We start from the raw sequence: 18,456 nt of genomic DNA, 5'->3' as shown, positions 1-18,456 counted from the left end.
TCTAACTCCTTTAGCTGGAGCTCATACTCCCTTTTCCTCTGTTCCTCGTCCAGCCTCAATTTCTCCAACTCTAACTGAGCCGTCCCACTAGCTGGTACCTTGTCAGGGATATTTTCCAATACCTCAGCCGAAAACACATTCATCACAATATAATACTGAGTTATGGCCTCCGCACCTCCCGCTTTTTCATTGACAACTTCACCTCTGCGAGATTTAGTCCTTTCCCAATATTTATCAAGTCCGACTTTGTGGCAGCCTCTAGTGCCTCCGGAGTCGGGTTTTCTATAAATTCATCTACGTCCATCTTTGCTGGTTTCCCGTCTGGTTACCCGCACAACCAGATCCAAGTTTGGACTTAAAAGCCCGATTTACTGGCCCTCCAATTTGGTATCAAATCTCGAGATGAGGCCCCACGTTGTTACGAACCCCGTAACTGGGTCACTTACCAGCAAAGATAGAGACGTCCATTGAAGTCTGATGATACTATTTTTAACAGTATTTATTAGTAAAAATACACAAAAATAATATCAATGCAAATATACAGATAATATACGTCGTCAATACTAAATCTAAAAGTGCGGGTATAATAATAACCAATAAGAAATAAGCTCTATCGTTGTCTAGGGGATAATGTATAGTCCGATGGAAATATAAAGTTCACTCAGTTCATGCAGGCTGCAGCCATTGGGGACCGCTGTGTTGCAATTGTTGGAGAGAGAGAGAGAGAGATAGGATGGGAACAGTTACTGCTACGGGTTTTTTTCCAACCTTCCTTTATGATTTCGATCCGTCAGGTGTCTCATTGCCGTGGCCGTTCAATTGTGACCTCTCCTTTAGCTAAACCATTCTTCCGTGGTGAGCCCACCACCCCAGGCAAGGGAGGACGCACACGAGCCCCCACCGGCTTTCGCTATCAAACACTGTCACGGGATTTCTAGCGTTTCTCCTGGTGCGTCTAAAGGTGTTGTTTCCCAGACCCCTCTTTTATCCTTACTCATGGGGTCTCAGATGTCAATCAGGTTGGGATGTTGCAATCCCTCAACCAGACCACTCTGGTTGTCCCCTGAGGGGTTTCAATGAATAGTACAGTACTCAATACACAATTCCGTCTCCAAGAGACAATGGCCGTTATCAGTGGTTCCGTTCCGCTGAGGTCAGGACACATTCCAAACCTTGTGTATTCTGGATGTCTCTCTCTCATTTCCTGGGTCTCAGACCCGAAATAATAGTGATCTTGCGATTCTCAGAAAGGAGGGGGCGACTTTGTACCCTTTGGCCCCTCAGAGTTGCTTCACATTCGTAACAGTGCTCAGAGAGGCTGTGCTGAAGGGGATGGTCAGAGGCTCGGAGGTTCGACGGATTAGGAGTCCGCTGTGGTCGGGGCGCATTCACCGTGTGCTGCATCTGCGAGGCTGAGTCCGGCGGTGCCATGGAAGTCCATAGCAGGGTATTCCCTTCTGCTGCCTGCGTGGGATAATGAGTCTATTGGGACCCTGAGGACTTGTGGAAACTGTGTGGTGGTTTCTTTTGAACATATAGTATTTTAACATCTTTGGACTCTTTTTACTGTGCCCATGGTCTTTTTTTAAATCAATTATGGTATTGTCTGCACTGTTGTAACTATATGTTATAACTATGTGGGTTTGTGTAGGTCTTGTAGCTTTAGTTTTTGGTTTGTTGGGTGGTAGAGTTGGTCTCCTGACTTAGTGTGTCTGGGTAGTCTTGTTTTGTCTGGTGGGTTTGGGGCTCCTTTCCGGGGAACGCGCTAAGATGGTAGCGCAATATTAATACACAGCAGACTCTCTGGACTCTGGATTTGGGGATTGCCAAATTGAATGTGGGGGAGATCTCATTGAAACCTACTGAATGTTGAAAGGACTAGATAATGTTGATAGGACCAAGATGGCGGCGCGACGCAGTTTACAGCGGTCACTCTGGAGCTGATATCTGTTATTTGTCAAGCGGGGTGCTGTGCACAATCCTAATCTGATGAAAACCAGACATGGGAGCATGGAGGAATGTCTGGAAATCTCCAGGCAGGCCTTCTTCGTTGCTGCTGCTGTTGTAAGGTCCGGGTCTCTGCTGAGAAGAACAGACCCCCAGTCCTCAGGGTCGCGTTGGCGGGGGCATCGTAGTGCGTTCGGCAGAGGTTGGTGCTCAGGGAAGCTGTGCCGGAGGGGATGGTCGGAGGCTCAGAGGTTCGATGGACTCGGAGTCCGCCGCGGTCAGGGCGCTTTCACTGTGTGCTGCGTCTGCGAGGCTGAGTCTAGCGGCGCCATGGAAATCCATAGCGGGGTATTATTCCCTTCTGCTGCCTGCATGGGATAACGAGTCTATTGGGACCCTGAGGACTTGTGGAAACTGTGCGGTGGTTTCTTTTGAACGTATAGTATTTTAACATCTTTGGACTCTTTTTACTGTGCCCATGGTTTGTTTTTTTATCAATTATGGTATTGTCTGCACTGTTGTAACTATATGTTATAACTATGTAGTTTTGGGTAGGTCTTGTAGCTTTAGTTTTTGGTTTGTTGGGTGGTAGAGTTGGTCTCTTGACTTGGTGTGTCTGGGTAGTCTGGTGGACTTGGAGCTCCTTTCTAGGGAATGCGCTAAGATGGTAGTGCGATATTAATATGTAGCAGTCTCTCTGGACTCTGGATTTGGGGATTACCAAACATCATGTGGATTTTCTGGTGTAGTCTGTTTTGTCTAATGCTTTTGTGATATCATTCTGGAGAATGTTGTCTCATTTTTTAACTGCATTGCATTTGTGGTTTCTAAATGACAAACTGAAACTGAACTGAACTGAACTGAACTGAATAAGGTGGATGTGGAGAGGATGTTTGCTTTCGTGGGGGTATCCAGAACTAGAAGACACAGCCTCAAAATTGAGGGGCGACCCTTTAGAACAGAAGTAAGGAGGAATGTTTTCACCAGAGAGTAGTGAATCTGTGGAATGCTCTGCCACAAGCAGCTGTGGAAGCCAAGTCTGTGGGTATATTTAAAGTGAAAATTGCCAGTTTCCCGATTGGACATGGCATCAAAGGTTATGCTGAAAGGCAAGTGTGTGGGGTTGAGTAGGATATAGATCAGCCATGATGGAATGGTGGAGCATACTCAATGGGCTAAATGGCTTAATTCTGCTCCTGTGCCTTTTGGTCTTATGGACTTATGATAAAAATAAGATCAGTTTCCGATACACATAAAAATGTCATGCTCAGTCAGATTCAGGACAGCAACAGTGTTCCCCTTACCATCCTGATAGGGTAATTTCTTGAGTTCATTGTTGACTTCCACCGTGTCTTGGTTGGAAATTACAATCTTTTTCTGAGTAAAAGAATAAAGCAATCAACTGCAAGTAAAACATTAGACATTATTAAGCACAGAGTCAATATGAAACAACCCAGAGCAAGGTTACCAGCTGATAGGCAAGGTCACTGTAGATTTGGTCAGTGCTCAGGCCTGCATCCAGTGTCCACTATGATTCCCTCTATTGAATGCAGAAAGCTAGGGCACTAAACTCTAGAGCTAAGGGAATACTTACAATACAATACTTTACTTTATTGTCACCAAACAATTGATACTAGAGCGTACAATCATCACAGCGATATTTGATTCTGCGCTTCGTGCTCCCTGAAGTACAAATCCAAGTAAATATAATAAAAAAATTTAAATTATAAATCATAATTAGAAAATAGAAAAGGGAAAGTAAGGTAGTGCAAGTTAGCTCCGGATATTTGGAAGATATGGCCCAGATCCTGGTCAAGATCCATTCAGCAGTCTTATCACAGTTGGAAAGAAGCTGTTTCCAAATCTGGCTGTACGAACCTTGCTCCTGAACCTTCTCCCAGAGGGAAGAGGGACAAAAAGTGTGTTGGCTGGGTGGGTCGTGTCCTTGATTATCCTGGCAGCACTGCTCCGACAGTGTGTGGTGTAAAGTGAGTCCAAGGATGGAAGATTGGTTTGTGTGATGTGAATATACTCTATATGCTCTAGTGGTGTGTGGCCTGAGGGGTGAAATTGCTAAACCCCTAGCAATATCAAGTCAGCGTGTTTCAATATCAACAGAAATATTTAAAATTTATTCAAACCTATTTAAATAATTACAAAAACTTAATTTAAAACAATTAAAACATCAGACAAATAAATATAATTAAAACCTTACAAAGATAACAGATAATTGGAAATATAAATTTCCAACTTCCATCCTGCCCTTAAATTCACTTGGTTCATTTCTGACATCTCTCTCCCCTTTCTCTGTCTCCTTCTCTGGAGACAAACTGTCTACTGATATCTTTTATAAACCTAATAATCTTCACTGTTATCCTGACCATTCCTCTCCCCACCCTGAAAGTAAGCCCATAGGTTGTGGGAACATTTCAATGATGGGGCAAGTGAAATTGAGTGAAGTTATTCCCTTTAGTTTAAGAGCCTGATGGTTAAGGGTTAATAACTGTTCCTGAAACTAGTAGTGTGAGTCCTGAGGCTTCTGTACCTTCTTCCTGTTGGCAGCAGTGAGAAGAGAACATGACCTGCGTGGTGGGGGTCCCAGATGATGGATGCTGCTTTCCTGTTACAACACTTCATGTAGATGTGCTCAGAGGTGGGGATGGCTTTACCCGTGATGGATTGGACAGTATGCATTATTTATGTGGTATTTTCCGTTCGAGAGCACTGGTGTTTCCATAGTAGGTTGTGGTGCAGCCAGTCAATATACTCTGCATTGCATAACTATGGAAGTTTGTCAAAGTTTTAGATACCATGCCAAATATTTGCAAACTTCTAAGGAAGTAGACGCACTTACATGCTTTCTTCGTAGTTGTTCTTTCATGCTGGGTCTGGGACAGGTCCTCTGAAATGGTAACACAGATAAACTTACAGTTGCTGATTCCCTAGTGAGTACTGTCTCATGGATCTCTGGTTTTCTCCTCCTGAAGCCAATAATCAGCTCCTTGGTCTTGCTGACATTGAATAAGAGGTCATTGTTGTGGTACCACTCAGCTAGTTTTTCATTCTCCCTCCTATGTGCTGCTTCATCACCACCTTTGATTTGGCCAACAACAGTGGTGTCATCAGCAAAACTAGAATATGGCAATGGAGCTGTGCTTAACCACACAGTCTAAAGTGTAAAGTGAGTAGAGCAGGGGGCTAAGCACACTGCCTTGTGATGCACTTGTGCTGATGGTGACTGTGTTGCTAATCCAAACTGAATGGGATTTGCAAGTGAGGAAATCATGGATCCAATTGCGCAGGGATGCATTGAGCCAAGGACTTGAAGCTTATTGATTAGCTTTGAGGGGATGCCGAGCCAGAGTCGATAAACAGCATTCTGATGTATGCATCTTACTGTCCATGTGTTCCAGGGCTGAGTGAAGTGCAAATGAGATGGCATCTGCTGTGGATCTGTTGCTCCAGTAGGCAAATTGAAGCTGATCTAAGTCACTTCTCAGGCAGGAGTTGATACATTTCATCACCAACCCCGCAAAGTAGTTCATCACTGTGAATGTAAGTGCTTCTGGATGATAGTCATTGAGGCAGTCACTACGTTCTTCTTAGGCACCAGAATAAGTGAAGTCAGCATTTGTACCTCAGATCACCGAAGGGAGAGGTTGAAGATCTCAGTGAAAACTCCAACCAGTTGATCATCACAGGTCTTTAATACTTGGCCAAGTACCCCACCTGGGCCTTTGCTTTTCATGGGATCACCCTCCTGAAGGCTAATCACACTTCGGCCTCAAAGACGGAAATCTCAGGTCATCAGGGGCTGTGGGAGTTCATGATGATTCCTCTATGTTTTGACAGTCAAAGTGAGCGTAGGAGGCATTGAGCTCATTTGGAAGCGAAGCCCTGTTATCACCTATGTTGCTTGATTTAACTTTTTAAGAGGTGATTGTTTTCAAGCCCTGCCAAAAATGTCGAACATTCTTTGTTGATTCAAGTTTAGTCCAGACTTTGGCCATGAGATGGCTTTCAGAGATTGTACCTAGATCATAATTTTCTTGGGTCACTAGACCTGAATGCCTCTGATCTGGCTCTCAGCAGGTTGTGGATCTCATGGTTCATCCAGAGCTACTGATTATGGAAAACTCTGAATGATTTTGTGGGGACATACTGGTCTACAACTGTTTTAATATCTGTGACAACCATGGTGTATTCAATCAGATCCACCGATGGGTCCATGAACACAGACCAGTCCACTGATTTGAAGCAATCCCGTAGTCTCTCCTCTGCTTCTTGCAACCACCTCTTCATTGACCTAATCTCTGGAGATTAGTTCTTCAGGACAAGTGCAGCCAAGTGATCCAATTTAACGGAATGTGGTCTGAGCATGGAACGGTAGGCATTCCTTATCTTAGTCTAACAGTAGTAGACTGTTGGTGCCTCTGGTGCCTCAAATTATATGCTGATTGTAATCGGACAGGGTTTTCTTCAAAAAAACCTAGTTGAAGTTCCTGACTGCGATTTGAAATGTTTTGGAATGGACTGTTTCTTGTTTGGAGATGGCAGCATGCAGTATCTCAAGCACTTGATTATAGTTTGCCGCTGGTTGTCTGTAAACTGCAGTCAGAATTATGGAGGAGAACTCCTGAGGTAAATAGACTTCTTTTGCAAACCCAATATTTCTCACGGTTATCTTGTCGATACTGTTATGTGGTGGGCAACAATGAACATAGAATTGAGTCAGATTTTATAAACAAGCATAAACATTTATTAAACTCTGCTCAACAAAAGTGAAAAGTAAACAAATGACTAAAGGGAAATTAACTGCTATATGGCAATTTAACAAACAGCCAAACTTTGTAATACTCTTAAAGTGGTAAATTCAAACATAGTCTTAAAGTGGTAAATTCGAAAGTCCAAGTGATTTATACAGTCAGTAAGGAGAGACTTTCCTGAAAACTGATTTCTTGGAAGATGTGACATTACTGCTGATCCCAGCCGAGAAATGCCTTGTCCAAAGGATTCACGATGAAAGAAATAAAATGGCTTAAAGGAACTGACCTTTTTGCTGCAGTGTGAACACTGCACAACCCTTCCTGATCTTGCAGGGGTTAAATCAGATGCAGGCCACTATTCCTGAACAGAGATTCAATAAGGTCGATCCTTTATAAAACTGCTGAATGACACCAACTTCACTTAAACCTTCGGGTACCTTACTTTGGTAAGGTCTTCACTCCCCAATACTAGACTGTAGAGGTAAAACCAAGTTGCCACAAACAAAAACTGGCAGCGATTGGCGAAACTGCTGGCAATAACCTTTGCACCTTAAAATAGAAAGTAAAACTCCACTTTAAAACTAAACTGGAGGGGGTCACATGATATTGTGCCATTGATCAGACACTTCCCTGAATAACTCCTACGAAAAGTTCTTTATAACCTGTTTATAAGGCTCTCATATAACCTTAATATTAGCAATGGTTTAGCAATGGTTAAAAGGAAAATTTGTGGAAATCCTACTGGCGCTATCGCTGCCGGCCTGGCACTCCTGGGAGCGTCTGGAGTTAAGGGACACGGGAGTAATGATGATGAGGCCTGCTCGTCAGAAAGTTCCTCTGAGCCTGCAGAAGGTCTGAGGATGGAGGCAGCGTGACACAGTGACTGCGCGGGCAGTGACCTGGCGGCCACGATTCATGAGTTGGCCGATGCAGTCCAGACTTTAACCAGTAGGATGGACAAATTCGAGAGTTATTTAGACCTTATCATGCAAGAATCTAAGGAAATGAAGCAGACTTTGGAATCTTTAAATATGCAAACCCATGATTTAGAAAACAATACAAAGGATGTTGTGAATAGATTGCAAAGCCTAGAAAAAGAAAAAGATTCCTGGAGGTAAAAAAAGTAAAGTAAAAAAAAAGAGAAAGTTAAAATAATGGATAAACTGCACTCCCTTGAAAACAATAGCAGAAGAAATCATATCAAAATAGTGGGTTTAAAAGAGGGACTGGAAGGAAGAGACCCGGTAACTTTGTTTCAAGAATGGATCCCCAAAGTTCTGGGGATAAAGCATTTTGACAAAGAATTAATTATAGAAAGAGCCCACAGGACTTTAATCCCCCAACCACCTCCATACTTATACACTTTTTGAAGTATCAAGATAAACAGAAAGTATTACGAGCTGCAGCAATAGAGGCCAGAGAGAGAAATGGCCTATTAGAGTTTGAAGGGGGAAAGATATTCTTCTTTCCAGATATTAGTGTGGCCTTGTTCAGAAAAAGGAAAGACTTTGACTTAACAAGGAGGTTATTAAAGAATAAAGGTCTTCAATATTCTTTATTATATTCAGCAAAGCTGAGAATTACTCTGTCGGATGGAGGAAGGAAATTTTTTACTAACCCCCAGGAGGCGATAAACTTTATTCAAAAAATATCTGAGACATCGTGATTCAGAATATTCTTCTGGAACAAGAGGCCTAGAAAGATGTATCTTGGACAAAATATATGAAGAAAATTATTTGATTTTCTTTATTAGTATAGATTAATTTTAACAACATTATAATCTTGAACTTCGAATCTATATGATTATGGATAAAGACTATTATGATTTAAAATATTGATTATGGATGGTCTTCTTGAATCATACTACTTAGCAACTATATAGTTAATCTAATTTTGTTATAACTAGTATGAATAGCTTTGATTATATGGATATCATCTTTTGATATGTTTAATTTTGGTATGCTGGATATGTATTAAGTTACAATATTTAGGGTTATATTTAGTAAGCTTCTTTGAATTCTCTTCTTTATTTGGATGTATTGCTATATTAATGATATTTACTTTCAATATTATAGATGATGTTAGATATTTAGTAATAACGGGTGTGGAATACAATTTATTTTTAGAGATGTTAAGGAGTTATTGGGGGAGTGGATAATTTTTTCGTCTCATTTTTTTAAAAAAAGATTAAATATGTTATTTGTTAAAGAATGTCTATCTTTAGTGCGATATTTATCGGACCCCACAGTAAGAGGGGTTAAGGCGCCGTGGACTTGGAGCGACAGTTGGGAGGGTTTTTCTCCCTTTTCCTTTTCTTTATTTCTTTTTTTCTTTTATTTTTTTTCCTTTCTGGTTTCCTTTCTATTTTCTATACTCTATTGAGGATGGCACCAAATATCTCAAAGAAGTGGGATTAATTTATATTTCCTTGTGGGCAGGATTTATCAACCAATAAAATCTGATTACTATGAATAGAGCAATTAAATTTTTAAGTCTTAATGTTAATGGGATAAATGGACCGATAAAAAGGAAAAAGGCCCTGGCCTATCTTAAAAAAAGTCATATTGATATTACCTTTCTTCAAGAAACTCATCTTACAGTGACAAAACATAACAAATTAAAGAGAGGATGGGTTGGTCAAGTAATAGCGTCCTCCTTAATGGTATGCAAACTACTGGAAAGGATTCTTAAGGATAGAATCTACAAGCATTTGGAGAAGTACAGTCTACTCATGGATAGTCAACATGGCTTTGTGAAGGGAAGATCGTGCCAAACAAGCCTGATTGAGTTTTTTGAAGAGGTAACAAAAGAAATTGATGAGGGTAGGGCAGTGGATGTGGTCTACATGGACTTTTTTTTGACAAGGTCCCTCATCAGAGACTCATCCGGAAAGTCATGAGGCATGGGATCAGTGGAACCTTGGCTGTTTGGATAAAACATTGGCTTAAAGGAAGAAAGCAGAGGGTAGTTGTGGAAGGAAAGTATTCTGCCTGGAGGTCAATGACTAGTGGAGTGCCGCAGGGATCTGTCCTGGGACCCTGCTATTTGTGATTTTTATAAATGACCTGGATGTTGAGGCGGAAGGATGGGTGAGTAAGTTTGCAGATGACACGAAGATTGGAGGAGCTGTGGATGGAGCTATAGGTGGTCAAAGGTTACAAGAGGATTTAGACAGGCTGCAGAGTTTGGCAGAAAAAATAGCAGATGGAGTTCAAGCCACATACACAAAATGCTGGTGGAATGCAGCAGGCCAGGCAGCATCTATAGGGAGAAGCACTGTTGACGTTTCGGGCCAAGACTCTTCGTCAGGACTAACTGAAAGGAAAGATAGTAAGAGATTTGAAAGTAGGAGGGGGAGGAGAAAATGCAAAACGATAGGAGAAGACCGGAGGAGTTCAATCCGGACCAGTGTGAGGTGATGCATTTTGGAAGGACAAACCAGAAGACTGAGTACAGGATTAATGGTCAGTTACTTAAGAGTGTAGATGAACAAAGGGACCTTGGGGTTCAAATCCATACATCTATCAAGGTCGCTGCACAGATTGATAGGGTAGTTAAGAAGGCCTTTGGGATGCTAGGCTTCATTAACAGAGGAATTGAGTTCAAGAGTAGAGAGGCCATGTTGCAACTCTACAAATTTCTGGTGAGACTGCACTTAGAACATTGTGTTCAATTCTGGTCACCTCATTATATGAAGGATGTGGAAGCTATGGAGAGGGTGCAGAGGAGATTTACCAGGATGTTGCCTGGATTGGAGAACAAGTCATATGAAGCAAGGTTAGCAGAGCTGGGACTTTTCTCTTAGGAGCGTAGAAGAATGAGAGGGGACTTGATAGAAGTCTACAAGATTATGAGAGGTATAGATAGGGTGGATAGTCAGTACCTGTTTCCCAGGGCACCAATAGCAAACACCAGAGGGCATATGTACAAAATTAAGGGAGGGAAGTTTAGGGGAGCCATCAGGGGTAAGTTTTTTACACAGAGGGTTGTGAGTGCCTGAAATGACTTGGCAGCGATGGTGGTGGAGGCTAAAACATTAGGGGTATTTAAGAGCCTCTTGGACAGGCACATGAATGAAAGAAAAATGGAGGGTTATGGAGTAGTGTGGGTTTAGTACTTTTTTTAAGGATTATATGGGTTGGCACAACATGGAGGGATGAAGGGCCTGTACTGTGCTGTAGTGTTCTATGGTTCCATGGTTCTAAAGCCAGAGGAGTGGCAGTATCGACAGGGAAGAATTTGCCAGTGAAGGTGAAGGGTACTATTATAGATCCGGCCGGGAGATTTGTTACGGTCAATTGTCAAATATATTCAGAATCCTGGACACTTCTGAATGTATATGCCCCCAATTATGATGATGTGAAATTTTCCAAAATATTTTTTTGAAAGTTGTTTATGGATATGAAAATATCTTAATTGGAGGGGATTTCAATTTTTGTCTGGATCCAATTTTAGATAGACCAGTTAAAAAAGTCGTGAAGGTCAGGGCAGCAAAAACCACCCTGGCCTTCATGAAGGACTTGAATATAATGGATGCTTGGAGATGGCAGCATCCAAGGGAAAGAGACTACTCTTTCTATTCAAAACAATATGATTCCTACTCCAGAATTGACTTATTTCTAATATCAACTAAATTAGAAAGTAGGATCATTCAAACAAAATATGCCGCTAGACTACTCTCGGACCATTCTCCTTTAATTTTATCAATTGAAATGCCTGATAAACAAAAAACAATATATAGATGGCATTTTAATCCTTTGCTGTTGAAAAGACCAGAGTTTTGCAGTTTTATTAGAGCTGGAATATAATTGTTCTGTGAGACGAACTCACCCTCTACTGTCAATAATTTCTTATTAAGGGATACATTAAAAGCATACTTAAGAGGACAGATAATTGGATATGTTAAGGGTATAAAAAGTAAATATGTAACATTGGAGAAAGAAATAACACCATTAGAAAAAGATTGTCAGAATTCAACAACAGAGGAAAATTATAAAAAATTAATAAATAAAAAATTAGAGTATAACACAAAACAAACCTATAGAATAGAAAAAATGATACTAAAATCAAAACAACAATATAATGAATTAGGAGAGAGAACCCATAAAGAACTATCTTGGCAATTGAGGGTGGAAGAAACCTCCAGAATAATAAATGCGATTCAAACAAGGGAAGGTAAGATTTCATATAAGCCAAAAGAAATAAATGATACTTTTAAGCAGTTCTATTCAGAACTATATAAATCAGAATTAGTGGGTGACTCACTGAAAATTGATGATTTCTTGTCTAATTTACCACTTTCCAAATTGAGTCAACAAGATCAGGAAGAATTGAATGCCCCTTTTTCTAGGGATGAAATTGAAAGAGTCCTAGGCTTATACAGGCTAATAAATTGCCAGAAGATGATGGTCTTCCCCCTGAATTTTATAGAGAATTTAAGGATCAATTAATGCTCCTTTTCAACAGCAATTATTATGTTAATTCTTAAGAAGGATAAGGATCCGCTAAAACCAGCATCTTACAGGCCTATCTCACTTTTAAATACAGACTATAAAATTATAGCAAAGGCATTGGCTAATAGGTTAGCTTGATATCTGCCAAAATTGATTAAATCCAATCAAACAGGATTTATTAAAAATAGACAATTATCTGATAATATTGGCAGACTATTGACTATATTACATTTAGCTAAGACAAAGATGGACCCGACTGTAGCAGTGGCTTTAGATGCTGAAAAGGCCTTTGACAGACTTGAATGGGATTTTTTTAATTTAAAACAATTAAAAAATTTGGTTCAGGCCAAATATTCATAAATTGAATAAGAGCACTTTATCACCAGTCTAAGGCCAAAATAATTACGAATGGGCAGATTTCACCAGTTTTCTCTCTACATAGATCTAGTAGGCAAGGTTGCCCATTATCTCCAGCTCTATTTGTTCTGGCAATAGAGCCATTGGCTGAGGCTGTTAGTTGGGATCCAGACATAAAGGGGATTAAAGTGGCCCAGGAAGAATATAAAATTAATTTATTTGCTGATGACATTTGAGTATATTTGGCTGACCCGGCCGGCTCTTTGGTAAGACTTGGGGCCTTGCTGGACAATTATGGCATAGTCTTGGGATATAAAATAAATTGGAATAAAAATGAAATTTTACCTTTAGGTAAAGGAGACTACGCCCAATATCAATATGGTACTCAGTTTAGATGGGTTAAATCCAACATGAAATATCTGGGGATTAAGTTTAATCATAATTTGGATGACCTTTATAAACTTAATTATCTCCCCTTGCTGCAGAATGTCAAGGAAGACCTATGTAGGTGGATAAACCTGCCCATCACACTGATGGGCAGGTTAAACTGCATAAAACTGAAGATAATGCCAGGAGTTCAGTATCTTTTTCAGTCTTTACCTATCCCATTTTCCAATAATTTTTAAAAGATTCTCAAAGGACAGATTCATCTATTTTTGTGGTTGGGTAAAATATCTAGAATCTCCATGGAAAAATTGACCTGGGACTATAAATTGGGAGGGTTAAAATTACCAGATTTTAAAAATATTATTTAGCTGCACAAGCATGTTTTATTGCTTCTTTTTTTGATGAGACAACTATTCCTTCTTGGGTTACAATTGACTTACATATGGTAGGAGAAGAGATGGCAGAAGAATTTATATATAAATGGGACTCCAAATTAATTAAAAGGAAACAAACAATCCTCTATTGAGATGCATAATTTATATCTGGGAAAAAATTAAACAACTTATGGGTCTAAAAAAAGGAATATCCTCAAAGACACCTCTATCTCAGAACAGATTAATACCCATGACTCTGGGTAATAAATTTCTAGTCACCTGGTATCAACACGTTATCAGGCGCATTGAAGATTGTTATAATCAGCAGAAGCAATTTATGTCTTTTGAGGGACTTAAAAAGAAGTATAATTTATCTAATAACACATTTTTCTGCTATCTCCAATTACGATCTTTTTTGAGGGACTGTTTGGGTCCATCACTGGCCCTACCAAGGTGCTCAGACATGGAGATTCTAATTCGAAAGGGAAATACAACTAAATTTATTTCTAATATGTGTTCTTTATTCCAGGACCAATGCCCAAAGCTTGGTATATACAGATCGAGGGAGTGATGAGAGTCTGATTTGGGCATTGTAATTGATCAGCAATGCTGGTCACATCTATGTCTTATCAACTCTAGATACAGAATGATACATTTTAATTTTTTACAGCAGTTGTATCTGACACCTGAAAAAATACATAAAAATAAACCAGAAATTTCCGACAAGTGTTTCAGGTGTGGCATAGAAGTTGGTACCTTTTTGCATTCCACCTGGCTATGCACGAAACTGAGATCTTTTTGGATAGATCTGGGGGAGATACTGGGGAAGATTCTGGGGATGGATTTCCCCCTAGACCCAGAATTATTTCTTCTGGTGAATTTAGCAGTTTTGAAAGTTAACCTCCCCAGAAATAAATCCAAATTTATTAAAATTGCGCTGTCAGTGGCCAGGAAATGCATAGCGGTAACATGGAAATCTGATTCCCTTGTACATATTGATCACTGGAATAAAGAAATGCAAAGTTGTATACCCCTTGAGAAGATTACTTACACCCTTAGGAATGGATACAGTATATTCATTGAGATTTGGCAACCATATTTGGATTACTTAAATGCCCAGATTGTTTAATCTATTTATTTTAATTTTTTTAAATTAATATATCCCTTATAAGCTAGTTTCTTTCATTTGTATTTTAAACTGACTCTGAGAGCTGGATGCCTACTTTTTCATTTTTTCTCTTCTTTATTCTTCTCTCCTTTCTTTCCTCTGTCTTTTATGTTTTTTTCACCCTCCTTTTTTCTAAATGCCAAGAGATGGTGTTGGATAGGTGTTCTTTTTTCTCTCAGACTTATTAATGTATTCATAGTGTTCTCGTGCAGGATGTAGAAACTCTGAACCAAACACCAAGTTAAACCAAAGTCAATGAGGACAGGATCGCAGTAAGATTAACCGTTTAATGTTCACTCTTCCACATTAACGTATGGTGAAAAGCATTGCTTCTATTATGTTTCTTAGTGCGTAGAAATGGAACTTTTCTCACATTGATCCTACACACACAAGCCCCCCGCTTTCCTGTTTCTCCAAACCAGTACTTACCCACAAGATGCGGCGAAACCAGGTGTGATGTCATCACATGCCATGATACATCACAGACAATGAATTTACCTTCAATGACTGCAATGTAGTTATCAACCTTAACTTTAACCAGAAAATAGTTACAAAGGAAGTACTAAACCAAAAATGTAATAAAGCTAAATAAAACCTGACCTTTGTAAGGTCACTATGAACATGATACAGAACTTTAGTCTCTAGATCAGTCTTTAGGTAGAAGTAGAACGACTTCTGCAACTGGTCTTAGGTAAGTTTTCACATCACCTTGGTCAGTAGTTTTCAACTCAACCTCCCTGACATGTCCATCCCTACCAGGGAATGTGGCAGTGATTCTGGCCATTGGCCAGCAGTTGCGGGCAAACTGCTTGTCCCTGAGCAGAACTAGATCGCCAGCTTGAAGGTTCCTGAGGGGTTCTGTCCACTTTTGTCTGTGTTGCAACAAAGGCAGATATTCATGGCTCCAACAGGACCAGAAAACTGATACGCGAGAGCCTGAACCTGTCTCCATTACCTTGTGTACAAACCCATATCTGAGAAGTCCCCAGGTGGAGAGGGAACTCCTGCCTTCTGCGTAAGAAGCATTGATGGCGAGAGTATGAAGGGGCTTACCGGGTTGGAAGACACAAGTAGAAGTGGTCGCGCATTTATAATGGCTGTGACCTCTGCCATTAGTGTGCACAGTACTTCGTGGGTCAGGCAGGTGCGTTACTGCAGAAACATTGAATCAAGGATCCTTCTGGCGATACCAATCATCCGCTCCCATGAGCCACCCATGTAAGAGGCATGTGGTGTGTTGAACTCCCAGTTGCATCCCTGCTCACTGAGGTACCTTTGCACCGTTTTGTCCATCCCCAGCTCCTTGGACGCTCCAACAAAGTTCGTGCCGCAATCAGACCTTAGCTGTTTTGCAGGGCCTCTTAGCGCAAAGAAGTGGATTTAACTGGCTTGGTGTGAGTTATACTGCTACCTTGACTCATGAAGTTAGGGTTGTTTCGCTTCTTCACCTCCTCGCACACAAACCTAGTAAAATACTTAAAGGGAGGGAATCGACCACTGTTCTCTTCCTTGTACTCTGAGCCAACAGACACCCACCTTTCCTGCAGCCCAAACAGAAGTTTGTCCATGATTGGTCCAATTCCTTATGAAGTATCTAGATATGACAGGTCAGTTAAATAGCTGTCTTCTTTAGCGCCTTCAATCTCCATGAGTAAATCTCTGAGTTCTCTTAGTTTAGTGTGGTCCTTGGCTGACACGCTAGGAAAATTTTCCAGCCGTCGAAATAGTGCCGTTTCAATAATTTCAGGGGATGCATAGCATTCCCGAAGTCTTTCCCATGCTTTGCGTAAGGCTAGCTTGGGGTTGTTGTTGTACACTGAACGTATGCGTCTCACCTATTCACATGATTCCTTTCCCAGCCATTTTGTCATAAGATCCAACTCTTCGGTTGCTGTGAGCTGGACTCAGCCAGTTGCACTGGTGAATGAGGAGTACCATGCATGGTAATTTTCAGGCTTATCGTCAAACTGGTATAGTCCTGAAGTGATGAGATCTCGTCGTGCTAAATACTGTGCCAAGGGTTCAACTGCAAGTGGCATGCTGGCTGGGGGAATACGTTGGTGGGCATATGACTGAGCGTGTACGTTCATTATGGGATTTGCTGTTCTGACTTCAGCCTCTGCCTCTTCTCTTGCCAAGTTTGGTAAGTTTGGTGTCGAGAAGTATTTATCGTCAGCCCTATCATTCTCGTGTTCGTTGCAAGGTTGCAAGTGTGAATTCTCTTCCTCAGATGGATGTGATGCAATTGGGCTTCCCTGTGACTTCTCATGGAATGGGACGTCAGCAGGTAAGTATGGAGAGGAGGAACAAATCTTCAGGTCCATTTGAGATCGGACATATTCGCTGGTGCATTCCAATTTGGTCCTTTCTGATATAGATTTTACTGCTTCATCTAGAACATGCATTTCTTCAGCGCTTTCTAACATTTCTGCTTCTGCCATGGCTGCAGCTGCTTCTCGGTGGAGCGCCAGCACTTCTAACTCTACTTCTATCCTTACCTTTTCCAACTGGTTTTCGGCTTCTCTGGCAGCCTCTTCTCTCTGGTTTTCCGATTCTCTGGCAGCCTTTTCCATTTTCAGTTTTGCTTCTTATTCAGCGTATGATGCTCGCACCTTGGTGGCTCCTGCTTTAGCTCTTGCAAGGGCAGCCTTATTTGCTGATGCCCTACTGCTCTTGGTGCTGGATGGCATTGACTTGACGCTTGATCGCGCGGCCATCATACCACTTGTTGAAACACCAAATAATGCTGCCTTTTCACTATAATGTTCTTGTGCAGGGTGTAGAAACTCTGAACCAAACACCAAGTTAAACCAAAGTCAATGAGGACAGGATCACAGTAAGATTAATCGTTTACTGTTCACTCTTCCACATTAACGTATGGTGAAAAGGTGTTGCTTTTACAATGTTTCTTAGTGCGTAGAAATGGAACTTTTTTCACGTTGATCCTACACACACAAGCCCCCCGCCTTCCCGTTTCTCCAAACCAGTATTTACCCACAAGACGCAGCAAATCTGGGTGTGATGTCATCACATGCCATGATACATCACAGACAATGAATTTACCTTCATCAACTGCAACGTAGTTATCAACCTTAACTTTAACCAGAAAATAGTTACAAACGAAGTACTGAACCAAAAATGTAATAAAGCTAAATAAATGCCTTAAGGGCAACACAGTATTTGAATTATTTTTTTTCTATATATATTAATTGTTGTATTAATTGAGTCCTTATATTTCTTCTTTAAAAAATATAAAACTAAACTGCGTCATGAGCTGAATACACAGCAAAACTAACAAACTACCCGCGTAATAACAGGGGTTTTCCCTTATTTACCTGTTGGAACATGGCATCAGGTGACCTCACACTGGTGGGAAAATTACACCATGTGACCTTAACACCAGTGGGAAAATTACATCACCCCACCATCACAAGACAATGACATCATGCTCACAAGACACTCAATTACATCATGGTCATAAGACAGTCACAAGATACCCACAGGGTATGTAACAATACCTCTTCCCACTCTGTGAAACACTATACCCTCAGTACTTCTGTCTCTGCTACATCTGTTCTCAGAATAAGGATTTTCAATCTAGAACATGTGAGATATCCTTTTTTTCAAAAAATGTTGTTTCTTTTCTAGCACTATAAATGCTGCCCTCAATACTTCTCCATTCCCCACACCTGCCTTCATACCAATCCCTCTTACCAATCCTTTCTACCAATCCCTCATACCAGGCCCTCTTACCAATCCCTCATAGCAGGCCCTCATACCAATCCCTCATACCAGGCCCTTTTACCAATCTCTTTTACCAATCCCTCATACCAATCCCTCTTACCAATCTCTGCAAATACGATCTAATTCAGCATATTGATCAAGGCATTCATTAGGTACAGTTCATGCAAGGATTTATAGTTAAGGATAGAAAGACTTGTGAAAGGAATTTGATGTTATGATTTTGATAAAAACAAAGCATGTTGTGTCAAAGGGATAATGGA

The 18,456-nt window shown here is 40.7% G+C and overlaps 1 protein-coding gene across 1 annotated transcript in view; it reads right to left on the bottom strand.

The window, feature by feature from the left end:
* Nucleotides 1-1,343: 1,343 nt before the first annotated feature.
* Nucleotides 1,344-18,456, bottom strand: part of LOC140728752 (mucin-6-like) — a 33,787-nt gene continuing 16,674 nt past the window's right edge. Inside the window, exons 3-4 of the mRNA XM_073047699.1 lie at nucleotides 3,252-3,324; nucleotides 1,344-1,464 (exon numbers count right to left, since the gene is read on the bottom strand). Coding sequence (XP_072903800.1) covers nucleotides 1,361-1,464; nucleotides 3,252-3,324 — 177 coding nt within the window. The 3' untranslated portion in view covers nucleotides 1,344-1,360. The remainder of the gene's footprint in view (nucleotides 1,465-3,251; nucleotides 3,325-18,456) is intronic.

This window comes from Hemitrygon akajei, chromosome 6 (assembly GCF_048418815.1).
Source record: "Hemitrygon akajei chromosome 6, sHemAka1.3, whole genome shotgun sequence".
NCBI lineage: Eukaryota > Metazoa > Chordata > Chondrichthyes > Myliobatiformes > Dasyatidae > Hemitrygon > Hemitrygon akajei.
The sequence above is the reverse complement of the archived record's forward strand: the minus strand, read 5'-3'. Positions and strand labels throughout refer to the sequence as shown.